Raw genomic sequence first — 27,916 nt, 5'->3', positions numbered from 1 at the left:
GATCTTCACTTACGTCTGATATTAGGCTTCTCCTATTTACGTATTAAGAGAATCCAAAATCATTTTCTGAGAAAAATCTTGACTCTGTCCTCCTCTCCACAGGGAGGGTAGAGCAGCCTCCTACTATTCACAAAGATGTCACTACCAGTGCCTTTAAATTTTCACATGCACTTAGTTGGCAAAAAAGAAGGGGGAAGGTGAGAGATAACTGCATTCCCAACAGTTCTCAGAGAAGATGAGTTATCAATATACTCAGAAATCTGATGTTGAGAATGATATCCAAGATGAGCTGTCTGGAAAATAACCTAATACCTAACCTAGGACTAGGTCAGACCACTCTATTAATCCCTATAATTCTACTGGGATACATATTGAGGGATACCACAAGAAAAGGTCCTATGTTCACTGAAAATATGTTAAGGATTTTCTTTTATTATATCACATCACAATAGAACTGTGAATGAAATGTCTAATTTTAATATCAGAAATAACTTCCCTTTCCCTGGGCACTGGATTTGTTTTTACCTACACTGTTCTCCTCTTCAACAACTTTGCAAAATCTGAGAGCCAAAGCAGTGTCCCACCTACTTTATTTACTACTTTAACCTCTGGTCTCACAACAGAGCCCTACTTCTCTCCTTTCTTTGTACTCCTGTTCTTTTTCTTTCCAGTTAAAAAATTTACTGAATATCGACTACCACCTCCTTTGATCTTTTAATGGAAATTTAAAAAACAAAAAAGTAAAAGTCTTCTAATTTTTCTAGTCTTATCTTAAGAGCACTCATGTACTTGAAGGCAGGAAGAAAATCCACTCCAGTTCAAGTACTATGCCTTATTATAAATTTGGGAAATTACTTAACTACCTCAAAATCTCAGTTTATTCAGCTACAAAATGGGGTTAATCCTACTTTTCTATAGCAAAGACATAACACTGGCAAAGTACTTTAATACAGTACCTGGCACATTAACATCCACAAGGTATTAACAATTTTATCAACTTCCTTTATATATAATCCCAGAGAGAAAACACCTGGGGATCATATAAGCAGACTGGCCGCAAACTCCCTATGAAACTACATTCCCAAAAATCTTGAGATTAAAACTAGCTTCATGACAACACATATAAACTAACTATAAAAGTTCAAAGAATATCATGTTCTGAATCAAATTGATTATGCCACAGTACTCAGAAATTTAGTGAAGTGCCAGGCTAAACGTTACCATGAAGGTATTTTCACATGAGATTTAAAACAACAGTTTCACTGAAGCAGATTATTGTATATAATGTGGGTTCAGTTCAGTTGCTCAGTCTTGTCCGACAATTTCCGACCCCATGAACGGCAGCATTCCACGCCTCCCTGTCCTTCACCAACTCCCGTAGTTTACTCAAACTCACGCCATCCAACCAACTCATCCTCTGTCGTCCCTTCTTCTCCTGCCTCTCCAATCTTTCCCAGAATCAGTCTTTTCAAACAAGTCAGTTCTTTCCATCAGGTGGCCAAAGTATTGGAGTTTCAGCTTCAGCATCAGTCTTTCCAATGAACACCCAGGACTCATTTCCTTTAGGATGGACTGGATGGATCTCCTTGCAGTCCAAGGGACTCTCAAGAGTCTTCTCTAATACCACAGTTCAAAAGCATTAATTCTTCAGCGCTCAGCTTTCTTTATAGTCCAACACTAATATCCATACATGACTATTGGAAAAACCATAGCTTTGACGGACCTTTGATGGCAAAGTAATGTCTCTGCTTTTTAACATGCTGTCTAGGTTCATTGCAGCTTTTCTTCCAAGGAAGCAAGCGTCCTTTAATTTCATGGCTGCAGTCACCATCTGCAGTGATGTTGCAGCCTTAAAAAATAAAGTCTCTCACCATTTCCACATCAATTTGCCATGAAGTGATGGGACTGGTTGCCATGATATTAGTCTTCTGAATGTTGAATTTTAAGCCAACTTTTTCACTCTCCTCTTTCATCAAGAGGCTCTTTAGCTCTTCTCTGCTTTCTGACATAAGTGTGGTGTCATCTGCACATTTGAGGTTATTCATATTTCTCCCAGCAATCTTGATTCCAGCTTATGCTTCATTCAGCCCGGCATTTCTCATGATGTACTCTGCATATGAGTTAAATAAGCAGGGTGACAATATACAGCCTTGATGTACTCCTTTCCCAATTTGGAACCAGTCTGTTGTTCCATGTCCACTTCTAACTGTTGCTTCCTGACCTGCATACAGGTTTCTCAGGAGGCAGGTCAGGTGTTCTGGTATTCCCATCTCTTTTAAGAATTTTCCACAGTTGATTGTGATCCACACAATCAAAAGCTTTGTCACAGTCAATAAAGCAAAAGTAGATGTTCTTCTGGAACTCTCTTGCTTTTTCGACGAGCCAACGGATATTGGCAATTTGATCTCTGGTTCCTTTGCCTTTTCTAAATCCAACCTGAACATCTAGAAGTGCACAGTTCACGTACTGTTTAAGCCTGGCTTGGAGAATTTTCTAGTGTGAGACATGAGTGCAATTGTGCAGTAGTTGTGAGCATTCCTTGGCATTGCCCTTTTTTGGGATTGGAACAAAAACAGACCTTTTCCAGTCCTGTGGCCACTGTTGAGTTCTCCAAATTTGCTGGCATAATGAGTGCATCATGTTTTAGGATCTGAAATAGCTCAACTGGAATTCCATCACCTCCACTAGCTCTGTTCCTAGCGATGCTTCCCAAGGCCCACTTGACTTTGCATTTCAGGATGCCTGGCTCTAGGTGAGTGATCACACCATTATAATCATCTGGGTCTTAAAGATCTTTTTGTGCAGTTCTTTTGCATATTCTTGCCACCTCTTCTTAGTATCTTCTGCTTCTGTTAGGTCCACACCATTTGTCCTTTATTGTGCCCATCTTTGCATGAAATGTTCCCTTGGTATCTTTGATTTTCTTGAAGAGATCTCTAGTTTTTCCCATTCTATTGTTTTCTGCTATTTCTTTGCATTGATCACGGAGGAAAGCTTTCTTATCTCCTCTTGCTATTCTTTGGCACTCTGCATTCAAATGGGTATATCTTTCCTTTTCTCCTTTGCTTTTTGCTTCTCTTCTTTTCATAGGTGTTTTTAAGGCCTCCTCAGACAACCATTTTGCCTTTTTGCATTTCTTTTTTTGGGGGGATGGTCTTGATCCCTGTCTCCTGTACAGTATCACAAACCTTCATTCATAGTTCTTCAGGCACTCTGTCTATCAGATTTAATCCCTTGAATCTATTTCTCACTTCCACTGTATAGGCGTAAGGGATTTGATGTAGGTCATACCTGAATGGTCTAGTGGATTTCCCTACTTTCTTCACTTTAAGTCTGAATTTGGCAATAAGGAGTTCATGATCTGAGCCACAGTCAGCTCCTGGTCTTGTTTTTGCTGACTGTATAGAACTTCTGCATCTTTGGCTGCAAAGAATATAATCAGTCTGATTTCCGTGTTGACCATCTGGTGATGTCCATGTATAGAGTCTTCACTTATGTTGGTGGAAGAAGGTGTTTGCTATGCCCAGTGCGTTCTCTTGGCAAAATAGCCTTTGCCCTGCTTCATTCTGTACTACAAGGCCATATTTGCCTGTTACTCCAGGTATCTCTTGACTTCCTACTTTTGCATTCCAGTCCCATATAATGAAAATGACATCTTTTTTGGGTGTTAGTTCTAGAAGTGGGTGGGCCTCATCAAATCAGTTGAAGGCCTTAAGAGAAAAAAGGTAGAGGTTCCCCAAATAGGAGGGAATTTTGTCTCCAAACGGCTTCAGACTCAAGCTGCAACATCAGTTTTTCCCTGGGTGTCCAGTCTACCCTGCAGATGTGGGGCTCGCTAGCCTCTATAATTATACAAAATATTCTTAAGATAAACAAGTCTCAATTAGTCAAGCAAACAATCTCATATGCTCTCCATATACACACATCCCATTTTCTCTGTAAAATCTGACGAGAGGTAGCAGAGATTTGCAAATTCTGAGAAGTCTGTTAATAGGTTTATTACTAACAAAACTAGCAATATAACTTATAGGTTAATAAATTTTGAACGGAAGGGAACAAATGCCAACTGACGACAGAAGAAACAAACAACAGTGTAAAATTCAACACTGACAAAAGCTAGAAAGCAATGCACAGGATTCTCAAATCGATTAAGTAATAATTACTGGGTATCAGAAATTTTATATTCATTATGGAATGATAGAGGGTATTGACAGTGAGTTAGACCAGAAATAAGGAATTAACTTAAAGGACTAAATACTGAGAGGTCAACTTCATGCCTTCCCTGACTTCAGCACCCAGTAAAGCCAATAGCCAAGCACTGAACTCCAATCAAGGAAATCTCTTCTTAACCCTAAACTGAAAGTGAAAGAACAAGCTGCAGGAAACAAGACCACAACCTCCTCATAATAAGGAGCTTCACTCCCTGGCATTCAAAGATTACTCAAAATAACCATATCATTACCCAGGTAAAGCCCACTTACCCCACAGCAAAATTTAATATTAATTTTCTATTTCCTCCCATTTTAAACAACAAGCAACCAAAAATAATCATTTAGGGGAAGTCTGCAACACTATGGGAAACATCAAAATAAACAAATAGAAAAAACGAATCCAGACTATAAAGAAACTCTTACAATATACCTATCCATGGAGAAGGAAAGAACAACCCACTCCAGTATTCTCCACAGGGTCACAAAGAGTCAGACACGACTGAGGTGACTTAGCACAGACACGCGCACTATACACCTATACAACAGAAATGGTACAGATAAAGAGAACAGTTCTCAGAAACAGTAACTGTCAAAATTAAATATTCAAAGAGATGGAAAATATGGCAGTGAATCTCTAAAAAGACACAAAGCAAAACGACAGAAAAGATGAAAGAAAGAGATAAGAAAAATGGGCAATTAATCCAAAAGGGCCAACACCTACTAGGAGTTTGCAGGAAAAAATAGTAGAAAACTTCCCAGAACTAAAGGGATCACTCTTCAAATGAAAAGGCCCACCAAGTGCCAGCAAAAATAAATCAAAGACTAAAGACCAAAAGATAAGAACATCCTAAAGCAGATCTGAAAGCTGGCACAGACTGTGGCTCAGATCATGAACTCCTTATTGCCACATTCAGACTTAAAGTGAAGAAAGTAGGGGAATCCACTAGACCATTCAGGTATGAATGAATCCCTAACGATTATACAGTGGAAGTGACAAATAGATTTAAGCGATTAGATATGACAGACAGAGTGTCTGAAGAACTATGGCTGAAGGTTCGTGCCATTGTACAGGAAGCAGTAAACAAGACCATCCCCAAGAAAAAGAAATGCAAAAAGGCAAAATGGTTCTCTGAGGAGGCCTTAAAAACACCTATGAAAAGAAGAGAAGCAAAAGGCAAGGGAGAAAAGGAAAGATATACCCACTTGAATGCAGAGTTCCAAAGAAGAGCAAGGAGACACAAGAAAGCCTTCCTCAATGATCAGTGCAAAGAAATAAGAGGAAAACAACAGAAAGGGAAAAACTAGAGATCTCTTCAAGAAAATCAAAGATACCAAGGGAACATTTCATGCAAAGATGGGCACAATAAACAACAGAAATGGTATGGACATAACAGAAGCAGAATATATTAAGAAGAGGTGGCAAGCACACACAGAAGAACTGTACAAAAAAGATCTTCATGACCCAGATAACCACGACAGTGTGATCACTCACTTAGAGCCAGACATCCTGGAATGTGAAGTCAAGTGGGCCTTAGGAAGCATCACTATGAACAAAGCTAGTGGAGGTGATAGAACTCCAGCTGAGCATTTCAAATTCTAAAACATGATGCTGTCAAAGTGCTGCACTCATTATGCCAGCAAATTTGGAGAACTCAGCAGTGGCCACAGGACTGGAAAAGGTCAGTTTTCATTCCAATCCCAAAGAAAGGCAATGCTCAAACTATCGCACGACTGTGCTCGTCTCGCACACTAGCAAAGTAATGCTCAAGATTCTCCAAGACAGGCTTCAACCGTATGTGAACCGTGCACTTCCAGATGTTCAAGATGGATTTAGAAAAGGCAGAGGAACCAGAGATCAAACTGCCAACATCTGCTGGATCATCGAAAAAGTAAGAGAGTTCCAGAAAAACATCTACTTTTGCTTTATTTACTACGCCAAAGCCTTTGACAGTGTGGATCATAACAAACTATGGAAAACTCTTAAAAAAGATGGGAATACCAGAACACCTGACCTGCCTCCTGAGAAATCTGTATGCAGGTCAGGAAGCAACAGTTAGAAGTGGACATGGAACAACAGACTGGTTCCAAATTGGGAAAGGAGTACATCAAGGCTGTATATTGTCACCCTGCTTATTTACTCATATGCAGAGTACATCATGAGAAATGCCAGGCTGCATGAAGCACAAGCTGGAATCAAGATTGCTGGGAGAAATATGAATAACCTCAAATGTGCAGATGACACCACACTTATGTCAGAAAGCGGAGAAGAACTAAAGAGCCTCTTGATGAAAGTGAAAGAGGAGAGTGAAAAAGTTGGCTTAAAGCTCAACATTCAGAAAACTAAGATCATGGCATCTGGTCCCATCACTTCATGGAAAATAGGGAAACAATGGAAACAGTGACAGACTTCATTTTTTAAGGCTGCAAAAACACTGCAGATGGTGACTGCAGCCATGAAATTAAAAAACACTTGCTTCTTGGAAGAAAAGCTACAACCAATCTAGACAGCATATTAAAAACTTTGCCAACAAAAGTTCATCTAGTCAAATCTATGGTTTTTCCAGTAGCCATGTTTGCATGTGAGAGTGGACTTAAAAAAAACCTGAGCACCGAAGAACTGATGCTTTTGAACTGTGGTATTAGAGAAGACTCTTGAGAGTCCCTTGAATGCAAGGAGATCCAACCAGTCAAGGAAATCAGTCCTGAATATTCACTGAAGGACTGATGCTGAAGCTGAAACTCCAATACTTTGGCCACCTGATGAAAAGAACTGACTCATTGGAAAACACCCTGATGCTGGGAAAGATTGAAAATGGAAGAAGGGGACGACAGAAGATGAGATAGTTGGATGGCATCACTGATTCAATGAATGAGAGTTTGAGTAAACTCCGGGAGTTGGTGATGGACAGGCAGGCCTGGCATGCTGCACTCCATGGGGTCGTAAAGAGTTACACACAACTCAGCAACTAAACTTAAAGCAGGGTAGGGTACAGAGAAAGTCATCTAACAAAGCAACAAGTCTCATAAAAACCCAAGCAACCAACCCATCAGGAATACCAGTTACAAAATTTTAAGGAAACTGGTATTTGTTTCTATAAAGGCAAATTATTAGTCAAGTGTAATATTATTAGAAAGGTACTAATGATGTCATTAAGTAAAGAGGGCATAGCTAAAAAAATTGACATCCAGGAAAACAACAGCTTCACTCAAGGAGAGCAGAGACACTCAGGGATGACAGATGTACAACCCTGGAGCACAGCCAACGCAGACAGAACAGGACAGTGACAGAGGGCGCTGGGAGCAGGTAGTTTCAGTAAACTCAGAAGTATGCCCAGGATCGTGGGTAAAGAAGTCTGTTATATAACAGTTCAGAAATGCAAGCTAAAAAATAATAATACTGGAACTTCCCTGGTAGTCCAGTGTTAAAGACTTCGCCTGCCAATCCCTAGTCTGGGAAGATTCCACATGCCTCAGGGCAACTAAGCCAGCACACCCCCCAACTGCTGACCTCTGTCCTAGATTCTGCAAGCTGCAACTAAGGAGCCTGAGAGCACTGACTGAAGCCCCCACTCAGGAGCCCGCACGCCGCGCCAGGGAAACCACCACAAAGAGAAGCCTGCGGACGGCCGCAGAGCCCCCTCACCGCAACCAGAGAAAGCCTGTGTGCAGCACTGAAGACCCAGGACAACCAGAAACTAAAAATAATAACACCACAGAGCAAATTTTAAGGAACAGAGGAAAGGAAGAAACTGAAAGATATTAGGAATACAGTGATGAATACATGATAAATTTTATTCCACATTTTAAACATAAAAGACAGAAAATTAAATGCTCAGTCAATGTAAAGTAAAATTAAAATATGTTCTGCTTTATACTACATCAAATTAAGAAAAGCAAAAGTCAACTGAATCAAATATAGGTAAAACAGAAAGGCCACAAAATATACCAACTAAAACCGTAAACTGGAAAACTCTGGTTGGGCCAAAAATTTCCTCTCTTCATTTTCTGAATTTAGAAACTGGCATTTTAATGTTTGTGTTAAAGGGCTTATTTGTTTTATCTGAGTTCAATTCTGTTATTTTGGTAGTAAGGATGACTTGCGGCAATGATTAATGAAAAATACATGTTTGTGAAGAATCAACAATCTATTTGAAATGTCTAAATTGAATACAGTGAGGGCATAAGAAATAAGATTGAAAGAAACAATGGATTAAGAGCAATGAAAGTTGCTTACATAAAAGTAGTTATCATTATGCTTTTCAAGCTGTATTTCAAACAATTTAAAGAATCAATGAAATACATTAAGTCTACAAATAAGATTTAGTATTAAAGTAAACATAATTTAACTTTTAATAAGAAATAATAGGCACTTTATGTTGGGACAGACAATGACAGAGGACTCTGGGAGGACACTGGTCATGAAAGGTCACCTAACAGAAACTCTATGGGACAAAATTCCCCAATGAAAGACCTGGGCCAAGGGGGTCACACCCAGCAAACGTATAAATCCCATAACCCAGAGAATCTATCATTCTATCTTGAGGGAATCGCAAGTTCTCCCTTTCAGCCAATCAAACTCTGCCCCCTCTCTTTCCCATTATTCGTAAAATAGTCAAATCTCTTGTCCAAGTGACAAACTTTCAAAAATCTATGGCTGCTGTTTTGTCCTACTGTTTCCACTTTCCAGTATTTTCTCTTCTCCACTGATTGTACAAAAGTGTTTGCCTCTCTTTTGTTTTTTCTCCCGACAGCGTTAGTGGCAAAGAACCACCCCCTGTCAATGCAGGTAGACATAAAGAGATATGGGTTCCATCTCTGAGTTGGGTAGATCCCCTGGAGGAGGGCACGGGCAGCCCACTCCAGTATCCTTGCCTGGAGAATCCGACGCACAGAGGATCCTGGCGGGCTACAGCCCATGGGATCCAAAGAGTCAGGCATGACTCAGCATGCATACACACCCGACTTTCACTGAAACCCCTCTAACTCAAAACATATAATATTAATCATCAATCTCACAGAAAAAAAATCTCTATTCTTAAAGGCTATGAATGTTCTTACAAGGTTGATCAGTTACTCTTTACTAACATTCAACTAAAGGGTATACACTTTTTCTTAACCAATATACTGTCATTTCATTTGCATAGCTACTTTACATGTACTAAATTTGTATTTTATTGTTCAAGTGTAGCTCTCAAAAATAAGATCAGTGGCAAAGGGATGTTCACTAAAGCACAGAAGTTAAAAAAAAAAAATCAATGAACACTACTATTCGGAATAATAAAGTTAGTGGGAAAAAAACCCCAGTGCAAATATGTAATGAATGCATATGTGAAGTTGGATCTGCAAATGTAATAAATTGGCACCGTCTGCTGCCCCGACATACAAAGTACAAATAAGGAAAACAAAACTACTATCTGACAACCGAATCTTACTGAACCAGGGGTCCATCGTGTTTAGTTCAATGTACTGACTGGAAATGCTGTCCAAGAGTAGCATGAAGCCATAAAAAGCTGTAAATACCTTTCAAACAAATCTCAGTGATGCAAAAGAACAATCATCTTTCCAGAACAAGTACCATAAATTTTTTAATATTACACAGATGAATCTGCCTTTAATGATGAAGGAGCCCACAGAACTATGTTTAAAAGTTAAAAATCTGTGTGCTTAAAAAAAAAAGGCCCAAATCACACTACTGCTGAGAAGCTTGTAAAACTAGTCTTAACATGTATTAACAATACTTTGCTCAGAAGAAAAGTAGCACAAGCTAAAATTCTTATTAAACAACTCTACTTGATGTCATAAATTACCAATGGCATTCTTGATAGGAAACAACTATCACCTATGTATGGTAGCAGAAATTTACAATTGAAAAAACTATACAATATGAATTTCTTTACAACTGAAAAAACACCTAACCACACGATATGAATCAACTCTTGGTAAACTACTGAATTCAATGACTGTTTGATGCTTTTAATCTCCAAAAACCATGCTACATTAGGGACTTTTTTTAATTCAGTGAATGATGGTTTTTAAACAATGATATAGCCTGGAAAGGACACCCAGGTTTCACTAAAGGATGCAATAGCTACAAGCACTACCTAAATGAAAGGCTGCTCTGAATAGCCATACTATCTACAGTACATCCCTCCTCCTCCTGGTCTCAAGGAAATAAATCAAATTACAGCCACTGAACATTTCTCTTCTACCAGGTAAAGAAATGGTTTCATAAATATAAGATTTGTTTCACACTTATGAATCACGGCTGTTTGTAAAGTAAGAGATAAAATTAACAACTCCTTATTATACTGACAATGTCAGTTTTTCAAACAGAACTTCAATGATTTTTAATACATTCCTAATGTAGTATATTTAACCAATATAGTCAGTATTCTGAACCTATTACTTGGGAAAATATTATTTTTATTTTAAAGATAACAGGAATTTTTAAGAATACAAATAATTGGTTTGTATTCAAGATCAAATAATTATTAGAATATTTTTTAAAATTTATTACCAGGCAAATCTAAAAACCATATGCAAACACTACATTTACATAAATACGTTTAGAGTCAAAAGCATCCATAAGAGGATCAGAAATCTACTGGTTATCTCTCAAGATTAAACAGTGAGCATCCTAACTCTGAGCATCTGACAGCACTAAAGATGATCCTCCATGTGTCCTTCCTATTTTTATAACTGTTCAAGTTTCTCTAGGATTCCTGGAGACAAAGAACTATAATGAAAAATTTATATAAGAAATATAATGGAAGACATTCAACAATCGCTCTTTAACAACTACAGCAACCAACCTATGTGAGCATAGGAGAACAAAACAGCAGTTATTGTTTGCTATCTTTTGCACTGTTAAAACCAAGGATACAAAATAACCATAATCTATAACTCTCGAAGGTCTGAGAAATACTAAAGAGCCATTATCCTGCAAAGTTTAGTCAAGACAATTAGTAAAAACCTAGAGAGCCAGGTACAAACATCTGGGTAAGAACTTTATCCTTTTGAGTTTATATCAAAATGCTGAAGCAGTCTGTGAACAGCTTAAAGTTACAATAGGGTGTCACTAAATAGTTTACAAAAAAAAATTTTTTTAATGTTTTCCACTTTGCTATCATTAGAAAATATGTTGGCCTTTCACTGAACCAAATATCCCAAAGGACCAAAGAAATTTTGAAATAATCCAAGATAAATCCACTGCTTTGTGGCACAATGAAATCTAAGCAATCCTACAAGGAGCTTTATAATCTTAAAATTTTCCACACATATTTCCTTACATATCTTGAAAGTGTATGGATACATACCACATATATTAACACAGTTTTGCTTTAAAACCAAGATAAATAACTGTAGCAAACAAATTTAAACCAGGAAAACTTAGAAAATATTTCTATTTGTAGGTTCTTAATAAAAAAGTTAAAAGTTTACAATCAAATTGTAAACCACTATTAACCAGAACTCAAAAAATTTTAAGTATTTGAATATAGTGTTCTAAGTCTTCTATCAGCAAAAGAAATATCCAGCCAAAGAGACTTTTCATATGAAGAAAAAAAAAAAAACTTTTCACATCAACAGAAATTTAACAAAAAAAGACTATAAGTAGGAACACCAGTATTACTCAGGGACTAAAAAATAAATTTGCCAGTTCCAGGCCTAACAGAACATCCTTAAGGGTAACTATACTTCTAGTAATAAGCATATAAGTATTCAATAATCTTTCTTCCTGAAATCAGACTAAGCTGTGAAACTTTGTACATATAATCAGTGTCAAAAGTGCTTGACAATAATTAGATATACTATACTGACACAGGAACAATGCATACATAAAACAAAATTTTATAAGCTTTAAAACATTTAAGAATACAATGACAACAAAAAACAATGTAAACCTATGCAATAACACAACACAATGTATATAATTCAGAGATACACCATTATTAGCAAGCAATTCAAAAGATTTCAGCATTAAGTTGTTAAAATGAAAGATTCTTAGAAGCCAAAGTGTTGAGTCAGAGTAATCTGACAAATTTACTAATGAATAGCAGGCCACCTAATCCAAACTTTAAGTACTCTTATATCAAAACATTAGGTAGGAAATTTTAAAAAGGTAATGAAAATTACTGAAAAACTGTAGTGCATAAGTCTTGAGTCATTGATAAACAGAACACTACCACATAAACCTGAACTAAAAGCCTAAGCTCTCCATATGAAGCTGCTTTTCCTTTGTCTAATTTTTAGCGTACAGAATAGCTAATTGCTCCAAAGTTTGTTGCAATATTTTCTCTGCTTTATTAAAAAAAATTCTACATATTTTTCCACATAGTAAAATGACCTCTGAAGTAATCTCTTATTAAGAATTTGATTAGCAGTACAGAAAGTTACCCTCTGAAAGTTACTTTCAGTTACTTCAACTATAGATCTGAAAGAAGTGTCATCTGTCCAGTGGCAATATAATGCAAGCTACATAAGTAATTTTAAATTTTCAAGGAATCACTAAAAAAAAAAAAACTAAAAACAGGTGAAATTAACTTTAATAAATATTTTATTTAACCAAAAATACCCAAAATATCATCTCAAAATGTAATCTACATTTTTAAAACTTGATGAAACATTTTACAATCTTTTATTCACACTGAATGTTTAAAATAAAATGTGCAATTTACAGCACATCTCAACCAAGAGAGACTCATTTCAAGTGGTTAAGTGGATAGTGGCTGCTATGCTGGACAGCACAGGTCTAGAGATCTTCCTCTGGTTTTTGAGATATTACATAAGTACAAAATACTAGAAGACTTGCAATGGGAACACACAATAAGAGCCAGCATGGGCGCAGGGAAAGGTCAATTCAGGCGTTTCCCTTGACTCCAACAGACTTAGGATGACATCAAGTCGCAACTGATGAGGCAATCGCTATCTGCTAGGAGTCCCAATTTATACCTGCTGTCATGATGTAATTATTAACAGCATCCCCTATGATTCTCAAAAAAGGCATCCCATTCTAGATGATAAATTACATGGTTACCCTATCTATATCCAAAACATCCTCAAAGATAACTCCACATTCTTTGGAAGAAAATTTAAATTCTAATTCTGATGACTAGAAAAGGAGCTCTAAATCCAAAGGAAAGAGTCCTAAATGTACTACCCTCATCAAAAAAAACTGCTGAAAATTCCTTTTATTTTAAATTGCAGACTAAAAAAAAAAAGTAAAAATTACCTGTTGAACAAGGCATCTGGAAATTGGGATCATTGCTATCCAAAACAGGCAAACAGAACTGGTTACTTGCAGATCCTAGCATAGGATCCTTATCGCTGAGCATGTTCTTCAGCGAGTCCTCTAAGACATTTTGACTTGTACTAAAATCCTCACAGACTTCATTCTCCAGGTTGGATCCTAGAAATAGGGCATCATCTAAGTGTTCAGTAGGAATTAAATGATTAAATGTATCAACTATATCCATGAAGACTTCTGTGTGTCTTTCAGCCCTATAGAAAGACAAAAAAAATACCATAAGAAATAAAGCTATCAACTGATAATCACCTAAAACCAAATTATTTTAATAGTTTTGAGTCTATGAACACACTTAGGTTATTTCTAAATTGTTTTAAAAAAATCCTCACTGCTTTTAGAATATACATTTGGACATGTAGAACGAATCTTTGCTAAACAATGTTTCTCCATCATGCATGTAGAATTTCATTTTAACAGACCCTATTAAAGGTTCACTTAATTAATTTTAGAGAAAAAAAATTATGTATATATAGTCCATTAACTTGACACATTTGAAAGAATTACATGGTTTAAATCATAAAAACCATATGTTTTTAACCACACTCTCTTCATAAATTAAGACTCAGACACTGCTTATTGATAAAGGTCATATAAAAGAACTAAAATCAAATAATTTAAAGTACTGTCCCATATTTATTAAAACTGTAAACACCCCTGCTTTATTTACAATGCATTTAAATTTTTCAAAGAAACACACAAAAAATTTCTTTTGTGGGACAAGAAAAAAATGGAAAGAAACTATTAAATCCAACAAATCAAAACTCAAAAAAACTAGACACACGCAGGCACAGATGTGCACATACACACACTTGGAGGGAGCATCCCTTTTAAGATAAAATAAATGTCAAGAAAAGAATGTATCAGAGATTTATATTTGTCTTAGTGAGCTATGTGGGGTTTATACAGATATCAAGGTAATCCCCTATTCAAACTGTACCTAGGCATTGCTCAACAAAGGTCATTTCAAGCTCTAGAGGAGCCTTAATTATCAAAAGCTGAATTATTATTGGTTTCAGAGAATAATGAACTAATAATGTATTCTGGGTGACAGAGAAGAGTCAACTAAATAAGATCTAGTAATACTGAATTAGCTAGAAAATTCCACTAATTACATCTTGGATTTCAAAATTCCAAACATTAGCTCCAGTTCTACCAAACTTTCCTCAAACTGTCCTTGAATTCTTTATCCTATAAAAATGAGAAGAGGAAGTTCAAAAACACTCTACAGCTTACTGGGTATATATTATATGCTGCTAAACATTTTACCTACATTTTTAATTCACTTATTCCCAGTGATAATAATAACAGACTCTATTAATATCCTAGTTTTGTAAACAAAAGGCATTTAAACATGTTCCCTGAAGTCAGAGCTAAACATCCAAACCTAGGTTTTAAGGCTATATAGCCCACTGTTGTAACTCTAACCCTTTCATACTGGTAGAAAGGCAGCCTTTTACAAAGGTAGAAACTGACTGGATTTGACTCATTAAAGGTTCTTCTTTTAAAAACATTTTCCAACAAATCAGTAGCTGCCTGGGGCCTTGAATAAGAGAGGGACTGACTGCAAATAACAGGAATGTATTTTGAAGGATTATGAAAATGTCCTTGAAATTTGACTGTACATATATCCTGAAATTTGACTGAGTACATATACCCATCAAAGTTCACCAATCTGTTCATTTTAAATGGATGCAGTTTCACTGCAACTCAATTTAAAATTTAAAGGAAAGGAAAAAAATTGCCTCTTACAAAAGTTGATCCTCTTCTAAATATAAGATTTCAGTATCTCTTCTCAAATTTTGCAAATTATTTACACTGAAATATTAACAAAGCACCAAAGCAAAATGTTAAATATTTTACTGATTATCTTACATGCATTCTCTAATTACAACATTTAGAGAAAACTGAGCTACACAGTGATGAGAAGTCAGGGACAGTTTTAATTCCTTGAAGCTATCTGATCTCAGTACCTAATAAAGGTTCAATTATCATACATCCCCAATATTTCCACTAATATATCTTTAGATTCCAAAGAAACTGCAATATAGTAAATTTCTGATAATTAAAAATAATTTACAAAAATGTTACTAAATGTCTACAAAATTAGCTAGAACTACCAACAAATTTGTTTATCTGAATATGCTAGAATCCAAAGTTAATCACAAGCCAAAACAAACCCCTCTTCAGAGTGGCATTCCAGGTGAAACAAAGAAAAAAAGGCAATTCCACTTCAAGAAGCAAACAGTTACCATTCTTTATCATATAATATGCTGAATCTACTAACTATGCACTCATTCCCAAAGCAACACAAGTTTGGGAAATTCTACAAATTTCACCCAACATCAGTCTTTGTTGCACCAACTTCTGATCATGTGCATTTTGGAGACATTCACGACATTCAGAAAGTACAGTTATATGGCTCGAAATCACCGAGCTACACAGAAGGCCAACCAGCCCATTCTAAACAAGCAATATTTTTTTTCAGTGATACTACTATTGAACCATCCCAAACTCTTTTCTAAAAAGTGCCTTCAGAACCTCGGGCATAGTTGTTTTTTTTTTTTTTAATTGAGACATGGTTACCTTACAATGGTGTATCAGCTTCTGCTGTATAATGAAGCAAATCAGCCGTATATACACATATATCCCCTCCTCCCTCCTGGACCCGGATCCCACCCCCCATCCCATCCCTCTAGGTCACCACAGAGCACCGCGCTGAGCTCCCGGCACTACAGAGCAGGTTTCCACTAGCTATCTATTGTACACATGGTAGTTTCAACAGCAGACAATATTTAGTCTTTAAAGATCAATTAAAAAAAAAAAAAGTAAAGCACACTGTATATAAGATGAGTGAACCTAATTCTTCAATTTTTTTTTTTTTTGGACAAAACTAGTATGACTTATAAAGCATGTTGCCCTGGATTAAATAAGCAGATTAGGAAAACTGTCAAAAGTCGAGAAAGACCAGTATAGCAAAGTTACATTTCTTTAATATCTTTATTCAGCAAGTGATCACTAAGCAGTTACCACTGTACAAGACACGCTGAATGTGCCAAGGCAACTGGGGATCTTACAAGACAAAATATGGTATAAAGCACCCCAAACTTGTGGGTCCAAAGTAGACAATTTCAACAGAAGTGTTTTGTGCAATTGTTATAAACTGATAAGACTGAATTTTCATAAGTTGTTCCAACAGGCTTTGGAGCCGATTTCAAATAATGCCAAAAAATCACAGTATACAGACATATGGCAAGATTGTCTTGAAAGTAACACTGACTGGAAGTATAAATCATTTTTTTAAAAAAATCAGTTTTATGTATCAAGTACACAGTATCAAAAATAAAAACTCTCCATGCTAAATTGTAAAACAAATTTTAGCCAACTGTAGAAATATTAACTTACTTAACACAAATATCCTAATCTACTAAATGCAATGTGGTATCCTGATCTGGATCATGGAACAGAAAAAAGATAGTGGAAAAAATGGTGAAATCAGAATCAAATCCGAGTTCAGTTAATAGTAATGTTAATCTCTAGTTGTGATAAAAAAAAAAAAAAATAGCATTAGGACTTCCCGAGTGGTCCAATGGTTAAGAATCCACCTTTCAATGCAGGGGACAAGGTTTGATCCCTGGTCAGGGAACTCAGATGTCATAGGCCTTGGGACAACAAAGCTCCAGGTTGCAACTGAGCCGGAGAGCCACAGGAAAACTGGAGCACTGCAACTAAGACCCAACGCAGTCAAACAAACACTAAAGGAAAAAAAAAAAAAAGACACTAGCATTATGTCAGGTGTAATGATCAAGAAAACTATATTCTACACCATGTTTGCAACTTTTCTATAAATCTAAAACTACTCCAAAATAAGGTCAAAAAAAAAAAGAGAACACTAACCTAAAATACAATGTCCTGAAATACCTAGCCATACAAATAGACATAGATAACTGATCCAATTAAGGAGAAATTTAAGAGATGATTCAGTGTCCTTTCTATTATAATTAAACAAACTGCTTGATTTAAACAAATTTCTGGGAATTCCTTTTTTTCCCACAGAGCCTCAGTGGTAAAGACTCCGCCTGTAATGCAGGAGACTTAAGTGCAATTCCTGGGTGGGGAAGATCCCCTGATGAAGGAATTGGCAACCCACTCCATTATTTCGCTAGGAAAATCCCATAAACAGAGGAGCCTGGGAGACTACAGTATGCGGGGTTGCAAAGAGTCAGACACAGCTGAGCAACTGAGCACACACACACCAGACCAGTTTTTAGACTCTGAGGGTTCACTGCTGAAGGCCTGGGGTTTGATCCCTGGTAGAGGAACAAAGATCCCACAATCCACACAGTGCAGCCAAAAAATAAATAAATAGACAAATTCCTGTTTCTTACACTGAAATTGTACTTAAATGCATCTTTATATTTGGCATCATAAAGTTAATAATTAAAACATAACAAACCTATTCAGGATGTATTTTAAGATGCTAATGAAAGTATTTATGCAATTAAATTGATAATATTAACTAGGGAATACATATATATTAAAATCAGAAACTACTTCTGGGGGTTCACAGTCACACCTCAAATAGGACAAGATGCATAAGTCAGAGAATTGAATAATTTCTTAATTCAAAATTATTCCTTTACTCACATATTTATCAAGCACCTACCATAAAGTGCTATCATAAGTATACCAGTGAAATAAACCCTATTCTCAAATTCAAGGAACTTATGCAAAATGAAGTATACACATATAAACAAATATGAGAACAGGCAAACATCATAACAAAATATGAAAGTGTCAAACTGAAGGGCTCAGACTTAGGACTTAGTACTGACTTAGCACTGCTGCTAAGTCACTTCAGTCGTGTCCGACTCTGTGTGACACATAGACGGCAGCCCACCAGGCTACCCAGTCCCTGGGATTCTCCAGGCAAGAACAATGGAGTGGGTTGCCATTTCCTTCTCCAATGCATCAAAGTGAAAAGTGAAAGTGAAGTCGCTAAGTCATGTCCGACTCTGTTCTACCCCATGGACTGCAGCCTACCAGGCTCCTCCATCCATGGGATTTTCCAGGCAAGAGCACTGGAGTGGGGTGCCATTGCCTTCTCCGCAGATGGTACCACAGAGCAAGGTAAAATCCATGGGGCCAAGAAAGGCTAAATAGGCGATGTGAGCTGGGCCCTAATGGTCCAGGGGCTACTTCAAACAGATGAACAACAGGTGCTGACTGTGAAAGGTAGAGTTTGGTCCTAATGGAAGATTTAGAAAAACTCATACTACAACCAAAAATAAGTATTAGTACTAACATGCTGAATCTGAGTCCAAAGATATTTCCCACTTGTTTCATCTGTAACAGAGAATTACAGTGCAGTCAAATTTTGTTTACAGTGATAAAACCAACATATATTGTTTTCTAAGTGTTTCCTGCACACACAAAATGCAAAAAGATTTAAAAAGTATCAACAGGGAAAAAAATTACACTTCTACCAAAATCCCCTGTAAATTAAGAGTGAATTAAAACTACCCCCAAACTCTCAGAAACATCCTCAAAATAAAACTATGTGTTTTATCACATTTTCTTTAAAAAATACACATACACATAGTAAGCTTAACAATAAATCACTAAAGCTATTAAAGTCGTGTGTGTGTGTGTGTGTGTGCGTGCACATAAGAATGTAGAGGAGGGGACAAACATATATCAGGACATTATAAAATCTATGAAGAATAATTAAACACTGTAATAGTGGTGAGAAGAGAAAGGCCTTCTATGTATGACAGTAAATGAACACCTTGCTAACAAGGGCAACATGTGAGCCAAAACTCAAAATGAGGGAGTGATCCACACATAAATGGGGAACAACAATTCAAGTAAAGACTAAAATGCAAAGGCTCTGGGTTCCTTCCAATCCCTACACCACAGTTTAAATTAAGCTGTCAATTCACCAAGCATGCTCACTATTAGCAATTTTCTAACAGGTAGTAATAGTAGCAGTAAGAAAAAATAAAAGTACCACTACTAAAACAATGATAAAATATAAAACTTAATGTGCTCTGGTCAACAGGGCTCCACATCAGCAGTTCTCCAGCGGAGGTAATTACGCCTCTCCAGAGGGTATTTGGCCATGTATGGAGACATTTTTGGTCAATAGAACTGGAGGGCACACGTGATACTGGCAGCTAGTAAACATACTACACTGCATTTAGGAAAGCCCCATTATAAAGAACTAGCCAGCCAAAAAACAGTGCTGAGGTTAAGAAATCCTGCTCTACACTTCATTTAATCCTCTCGACAATGCTATATTACAATCCTGATTATACAGAAATAAATAAAATTGGGATCAGAGAGATTAAATTACTTGCTGTAGTCAGTGGTGGAGCTGAAATTTGAATCCCAAATGTTTCATTCAAGAGTCAATACACTTAACCACTACCTAGTATTATCTCTTCACAGTTAAATTCATTGCCTATTATGTGCCAGGCAACAAGCTAGCTTAAATATATATCTTTAAACTTCACAGCCACACAATTTGGTGAGCTAAAGCTTAGCCGAGTTACACCCAATATTACAGAATAAGTAAGTAACAGAACTCAAAACCGTCTCTGACACAAAGGTCAGTTCTTCACCACCATTAATACAACAGTGTTAAAGAAGAACAAGTTATCCTTTCAGGACAGAGTCAAGAAAAATCACTAAATGGTTAATATATGGTGTATGACATAATTCTAAAAAGTACATTTCTACAAAGCAATGCAACCTCATCACCTGCTCTACAAGCCATTTCAAATTCTGGTTCAGTTTCTTTAGTTAGAATCTATGGGCAAGACAACCTAAAGAAAAAAAAAAAAAAAAAAAGGAGGAGGATCATAACTTTGTTACTGAATTTATCAGGTAAAAAGAATATTTAAGAATCCAAGATGACTGCCATACTAAGACCAAAGACCTGACAACCTAGAAAAAGAACCCTCAAGCTGAAACTGGCAAAAGCAGAATTACTTAGCCCTCAGTGAGAAAGTTACCTTTAAAATTTACAACTATGATGCCCTATTGTCATTACTGGCAGCATCAGTACTTTGGATTAACCACAGAAATAGTACAAGCAGCTCATCATCAAAACTAATGGCAGTCCAAGTTAACACATACTTCACGTGTACTATGTGAGGCCCTATGCTAACTGTACTGCATGCGTATCTCACTACTCTCTCACAACTCTGAGAAACAGAGTAGATGTGATTACTCTATTTTGCTAATGAGCAAACTCAGGCCTAGACCATTATGTAGGTCAATTCATCAAGCATGCTCACTATAAGCAAATTTCTAACAGGTGGTAATAGTAGCAGTAAGAAAAAATAGAAGTACCACTACTAAAACAATGATAAAATATAAAACTTGTCCTGGTCACGTACCCAGGACAGGTGTTCCTCAAAGATACTGCAGTGTAATTCTGAGACAACCACAATAAAGTGAGTATTGTACACAATGAGGTAAGCCACAACAATTTTTTGGTTTCTCAATGCATATAAAAGTTATATTTATACTCTACTGTAGTCTACTATGTATACGATAGCATTATGTCTAAAAACACAATATACAAACCTTAATTAAAAATAACTTATTGCTAAGAAATGCATCATCTGAACCTTAAGCAAGCTGTAATCTTTTTACAGATGGAGGGTCCTTCCTCGATGCTGGTGGCTGCTGAAGGCTGGGGTGGCTGCTGCAAGACAACGATGAAGTCTGATACACCGATTGGCTCTTCCTTCCACAATTTCTCTGTAACATGACATGCTTATTGATAGCATGTTACCCACTATAGAACTTCTTCCAAATTTGGATTCAGTCTTCTCAAACCCAGCAGCTGCTTTCTCAATTAAGTTAATGTAATACCTAAATCCTGTACTGTCATTTCAATCTATACAGCATCTTCACCAGGAGTAGATTTCCTCTCAAGAATCCACTGACTTTGCTCATTCATAAGGAATAATGGATGAAGCAACACCTCCTCCATTTAAATTTTATCACAGGGTTGCAGCAATTCAGTCCCATTTTCAGGCTCCACTTCTAATTTTAGTTCTCTTGCTATTGCCACATCTGCAGTTACTTCCTCCACTGAAATTTTGAAACCCTCCAAGCCATCCATGAGGACTGAATCAACTTCTTCCAAACCCCTCTGAATGTTGATCTGACTTTGCCCAGATCCCTTAGAGGAATCAGTATCTATGGCAGCTATAGCCTTACAAAAGGTATTTCTCAAAAATAAAACCTCAAAGTCGAAGTGACTCCATGATCCAAGGGCTGCAGAATGGATGTTGTTGTGAGAAGCCATGAAAATCATTCATCCCCTCTCCATCTTCACCAGAGTTCTTGGATTACAAGGTACACTGACCAAGTCGATGAGCAGTGACGTTTAGCAACCTTTTCTGAGCAACAGGATACCAGTGGGCTTAAAATGTTCAGTAAACCATGCTGTAAACAGATGTGCTGTCATCCAGGCTTTGTTGCTCCATTTACAGAGCACAGGCAGAGTAGATTTAATGTAATTTTTAAGGACCCTAGGATTTTTAGAATGAGCACTGGCTTCAACTTGAAGTCACCAGCTGCATTAGTCTCTTAACTGGAGAACCAGCCTGTCCTTTAAAACCAGGCACTGATTTCTCTTCAGGTATGAATATCCAGGACGGCATCTTCTTCCAACAGAAGGCTGTTTTGACTAAACTGAAAATCTGTTGTTCAGGGTAGCCACCTTCATGATTTATCTTAGCTAGATCCTTTGGAAAACTTGCTGCAGCTTTCACATCAGTATGCGCTACGTCACACATTTGTAGTTTTATGTTATGGAGACAGTTCCTTTCCTCAAACTTCATGAACCAACCTCTCCTAGTTCCAAGTTTTCTTCTGTGTCTCCCCACCTCTCTCAGCCTTCAAAGAATAGAAGAGAGTTAAGGCCTTGCTCCAAATTAGACTTTGGCTTAAGAGGATGTTGTGTTTGGTTTGATTATCCACACCACTAAAACCTTCTCTGTATCAGCAATAAGGTCGTTTCACTTTCTTCATTCATATGTTCACTGGAGCTACACATTTAACTTTCTTCAAGAACTTTTTCTTTGCATCCACAACTCAGCTAACCGTTTGGCACAAGAGGCCTACTTTGGAAGGTATCTTGGCTTTCAACATGCCTTCCTCATTAACCTCAGTCATTTCTAACTTTGATTTCAAGTGAGAGACATGGACTCTTCACTCGGAAACTTTAGAGGTCATGGCAGGGTTATTAACTGGCCTACTTTCAATATTATAGCATCTCAATGACTAGGGAGGCCCAAGGAGAGGGAGAAAAACAAGGAACAGCCAGTCGGTGGAAGCATCAGAACATACACAACATTTACAATTAAGTTCACTATCTTATCAGGGTTGTGGTTTGTAGTAACCCAAAATGACAACAGTAACATCAACACCAATCACAGAGAAATAACACAATAACAAAAAATTTTAAATATTGTGAGAATTAACAAAACGTGATATAGAAGACTCAAAGTGAGCAAATGCTGCTTAAAAAAAACTGGCAGCAAGACTTGCTCCATACATGATTGCCACAACCTTCAATTTGTTTAAAAAAAAAAAAAAAAACCCGCAGTGTCTGCAAAGCACAATAAAAGAGTCTCTATACCCAAACTGGAATCCAGGCAGCAAGATTCCTGAGCCTGCACTTTTAACCTACTATACTTTATGAAGTCTACGCGCATGACACATATCAATCTTTATATCGTTAATGAAATCTTTAAAATATTGAAAACAGTGACATGCCCACTTCCAAAACAAATTGGGAAATATGCACTTAGCCACACCCTACACATAAAAAATAAAATAGATATCTTAGTGTGTACATCATCATTGTGGAAGTGATGAACCACAAACCTCACAATTTTCAAAGTCTACAATTTTACAATGTTTTCATGTGACCATCTCCCACAAATTATGAGTGAACTAAAACTTAAACCTTTGTATACAATCCACTATGCCATTCAAAATTCTGTCCAATAAAGTTAGACTGTGACAAAAGATAAAACGCCAGGATAGTATTTAAGTTTTTGCTTAACTGTTTCTCTTCACCCTCACTCCATTATACAAATAATCCTAAATATTTAAATCTTGATCATTAAAAATGATCTAGGTTAAACACACAATGCATGGCAATAACTGTCCAGTATATACATTTGGCAATTCCTCATACAATGTGTTTTGTGAGTCTTGAAATATCTTCTTCTTTTATCTCTAATTCAACGATTTAACAGCTCCCATCTGAATCTGGTTTCTCAACCAAGAAGACATTCCATGAGAATACAAATAGTACCTGAGTCTCAAATATTTTTAATCAAATCAATACTGTCAATATCATTCCCTATGTAATTAAAGGGCAACATTAAAGGAGAATTTTTTTTTTTTTTTTTTTTACTGTTCTTAAAAATGCAAGTGCTAAAAATATGTAAAAATTTGCCAAGTCATTTTTATAGTTAAAAAATAAGATATCTACACTTCTGAAAAGACATTCCAGGATTCTCGGAGGGTGGTCTAAAAAATGAAAGAAACAGAGCCTAAGATGTACTGTTCCAGGAAAGAAATCCTGCAACCACAAATCCAAAAGAATCGATGAAATGTAGATGAATAAAAACATCTAGAAGTCAGCACTTCAAGAACCTTGCATTCCCTAACACTTTGGTGGTGATCCACAAACCTGAGAGGCTAATCAATAACTATATTTCCTCATTAAAAAATAATAAAGATCTTACCTCCAGGTTATTATCCTTAAAAATTAACTAAAAAAGATTTCATGAGATATCTGTGTAAAGATTTAAAAAAAATATATCAAAAAAGGCATATCAAAAAGGTAAAAAGTTACCATGTCAAGGAAGAGAACCATTATTTATATTTTAGTACCCAAAACTAACTTTCATCAAAAATAATTTTATTAATTGCCTCAAACAGGGGTGGGATGGTGAGGGAGATGGGAGGGAGTTTCAAAAGGGAGGGGATATATGTGTATTTATGGCTGATTCATGTTGAGGTTTGACAGAAAACAGCAAAATTCTGTAAAGCAATTATCCTTCAGTGAAAAATAAATTTTAAAAAGTTTTATTAATTGCTATTATAAAGTCAAAAATTATCAACCTTTCCCAATTCCAATATGCAAAACAATTATGATTTTAACATTATGGTTTTAAATAATATAAAGACAACTTCCTTTCCATACGTCCATCCTGAACGTTGCTTTGAACCAATGTGATTTTTCACCTACATTTACAGAGATTTGACTTATCTGAGTAAGCAACAGATGGATATGTCACAGGATCAGCTAGACAGTTATCTGACGTCTATCCCAAGAGCACTGAACGCATAACTAATTCAGTGTGATGGTTAAGGAAGTTCACTATCCTCCCAACCGATGCAAAAGCAGTATCAGTTACATTTTCATGTTCTTCAACAAATGGACCTACAAAGCATAAATGAAGTGGGGAAACTTGTCCCGTCACTGCTGCTGCTGCTGCTAAGTCGCTTCAGTTGTGTCCGACTCAGTGCGACCCCATAGACGGCAGCCCACCAGGCTATCCAGTCCCTGGATTCTCCAGGCAAGAACACTGGAGAGGGTTGCCATTTCCTTCTCCAATGCATGAAAAGTGAAAGTGAAGTCGCTCAGTCGTGTCTGACTCTTCCTGACCCCATGGACTGCAGCCTACCAGGCTCCTCCGTCCATCACTAACTCCTCACAAATCTCCGGTACAGCTACCAAATAAAGCTTAAACTCTAAGGCTGTAGTTCTGCATAATTAACAAGAGGCTCACCTCGGTTGAGTGGATCTCTTTCTGCTGCTAAGGAACTGACTGAACTGTTACTGGTTTCATCAGCGCAATAAGAACTGGTAAAATTACTTCCTTCAATTCTGTTACTATCATGGGGAAATGGAGTATATATTTTAAAATAGTGATGACGACGATGCTGATGGAGGTAAACTTCATTATCGTTATATACGTCCAGTAAACAGAACTGGGTAGAAATAATAAAGGAAAGGTAAAGGTCTAAGTGGTAATAATGGTAAAGAAATAACTATTTGAAACAATAATATTCAAACACACCATGTGTGCTCTGGAATGAAGATACAAGTTCAACAACAGAAGAATATTGCAAAAATCTCCTGGTTCTTCGACTCCTCTCTCGCCTACCAGAAAAACACATCTACAAACATTTTCACAATCCCAAACACTTCATTCAAGAATCAAAAAATGGTGGCTCATGAATGAATAATAGAAGCACAGTTTTGGAAGGTCTCAACCAGCTTAGAAAAGGGAAGACAAGTTCGAACCCAAAATAGTAACTAAATAGAAACAATGTAGTATTTAAGTACCTCCCCCCGCCAACCAGCTTAAAATAACGTGGTAAAGATCGTATTTGCGAAGGCTCAAATATCTCCGCTTCATTTTAAATTAAGTATCAATAAACGCAATGAAAATTAAGACCGGGAAGATATTAAAGCGTTGCTGCCGCCTACGTTAATCACTATTCATGACCATGCAAATGATTCCTGAACAGCACCAATAATCACACACTCTACTTCGAATCAGAGTCTTGAAAAACAGCATTTAAAAACTCAAAGATGGAAACGAACCCTCGGACCCCGCGATACAAGGCTGGAGAGAAGCAGGGGTGCCGTGCTGCACCAGCATTCTCCCCCTTTCTCCGTCCTCCCCGCCCCCCGGTCAGGTGACCAGCCATTTAGCACCATTAACACCCACTGGTCGACAAGTGGTTCATTAAATTACACGTATTGTCGAAGGCCAGGATCCGGGCTCCTCACTTCAAACTGCAAAAGGAGGCGACAGTTTGGGGCCCGACCACAAAAGCGCGCGGCCGCGGGAGGGAGGATGGAGCGCCGGCCCCGCGTCCCGGAGGCGGGGAGCCAGTTCGGCTCTGCGGCCGGACTCAGGCCCCAGGCTCGACGCTGCAGCGCCGGGGCGAGGCCTGCGGGCTGGGCCTCCGGGCCGCGCCGCCGCGCCTTCCCGCCCGAGCGCCCGCGCGGCGGCGGGACTCACCCGAGGCGGGGGCACGGAGCCGGCTGGGAGGCCGCGGCCCGACCCTCGCCGGGCGGCCCCGCCGCCGCGGCCCAAACGGTCCCGGGCGACCGAGGCGGCGCGGGCAGGCCGAGGCGTTGCGCAAGAGGCCGGGGGACGCCCCGGTCTGCGCGGGAGGGAGGCGCGGAGCCCCGCAGGCGGAGGGCGGGAGGCCGCGGGGCGCGGGGCAGGGGGGGAGGGCCGCGCGTCGCCGGCCGCCGCCGCGCCGCCACTCACCAGCTCCGCCGACGAGCGCTACCTCAGGCAGCGAGGGAAGATGGTGGCCGCGCCGCGCGGAGGAGGGGGCCGGCGCGCCGAGAGGGGGTACGCGCGGGACGCAGGCGTCGCTGCCGCGGCCGCTTCCTCCTCACGGCCGGCCGGCCGCCGCGGACCCCGGCGCCCCGGCTTCCGCACCGCCCTCCTCAGCTTTCGTGCAGCCGCCGCCGCTCAGCGCCAGAACAGAGCGCGCCTCGTGGGGACCGTGCAGCGGCGCGAGACCCCGAGGCCATCTGCGTGCGGCGGCGGCGGCGGCCCGGCGGCTGGAGCGCGGCCGCGTCACGTGACCGCACTGTTTACCGTTCCGGGGCAGCGCCGCGCCTGCGCGCTGCGGGCCTCGGGCCTCCGAGGGCGCGGCCCGTCCGCGGCCTCGCCGGAGCTGCGCGCGCCCGCTCCTCCGCGGCTCGGTGACGGCCAGCTCAGTGTGATGCTGACGGGCAGGTCTCTCCCCTTGCGCTGCTCTTCATGAACTGGGCGTGGGTCCCAGAATGGCGGGCGAGGGCGGAACCGACCGACCCCGAGCCGAGGGATCCCTGCTGGTCCTTCACCACAGTCCGCTCGTGGACCGCCTCGCCCTCTGCTTGCGCACGTTAGCTATCCGATCTGCTTTCAGGCGGAGAGGCCGCCTCCTCCGAGAAGTGCTCCTAACCTAACTCAGCGGCTCTCAACAGTGGCCTTAGGTTTCCTGCAGGGCCCCAAGACGTTTTAGAGGGTCTCCGATTCTTGCAACTGCCTAAAACTAAATTTTCTTCGTCTCCTTCAACCGAAGCAACGTGTAGCAGTTTAATGCAGAAGTAGATATGAGAATTCAGCCATTCTCTACTAAGGCAGATATTGCGGATATTTGCAAAAATTTAAAATAATGCCACTCTTTAAGTTTTGTTGGAGAATGTATTTTTCATAATAAATATGTTAATGTATTTTGTTATTTTTTAAAATGTTCTTTATTGTCCTTTGGTTTAATTTCTAAGTAAATATCAATACATGTAACTAGCCCACATAAATAAAAGTCTACGAACTCTCTCAGTAATTTT

At 38.6% G+C, this 27,916-nt stretch overlaps 1 protein-coding gene across 5 annotated transcripts in view; it reads right to left on the bottom strand.

Moving 5' to 3' along the window:
* PHF3 (PHD finger protein 3) overlaps positions 1-26,999 on the bottom strand; it is a 91,432-nt gene extending 64,433 nt beyond the window's left edge. Inside the window, exons 1-2 of one of the 5 annotated variants that reach the window (XM_065911647.1) lie at positions 26,844-26,999; positions 13,441-13,709 (exon numbers count right to left, since the gene is read on the bottom strand). In XM_065911647.1, coding sequence (XP_065767719.1) covers positions 13,441-13,684 — 244 coding nt within the window. In that variant the 5' untranslated portion in view covers positions 13,685-13,709; positions 26,844-26,999. Of the gene's footprint in view, positions 1-13,440; positions 13,710-26,291; positions 26,433-26,843 lie in introns of those variants that run through there. The other 4 variants (XM_065911648.1, XM_065911649.1, XM_065911651.1 and 1 more) reach the window with 4 other exon arrangements.
* Positions 27,000-27,916: the final 917 nt, after the last annotated feature.

The sequence above is a fragment of the Muntiacus reevesi genome, chromosome 19 (genome assembly GCF_963930625.1).
Source record: "Muntiacus reevesi chromosome 19, mMunRee1.1, whole genome shotgun sequence".
NCBI lineage: Eukaryota > Metazoa > Chordata > Mammalia > Artiodactyla > Cervidae > Muntiacus > Muntiacus reevesi.
The sequence above is the reverse complement of the archived record's forward strand: the minus strand, read 5'-3'. Positions and strand labels throughout refer to the sequence as shown.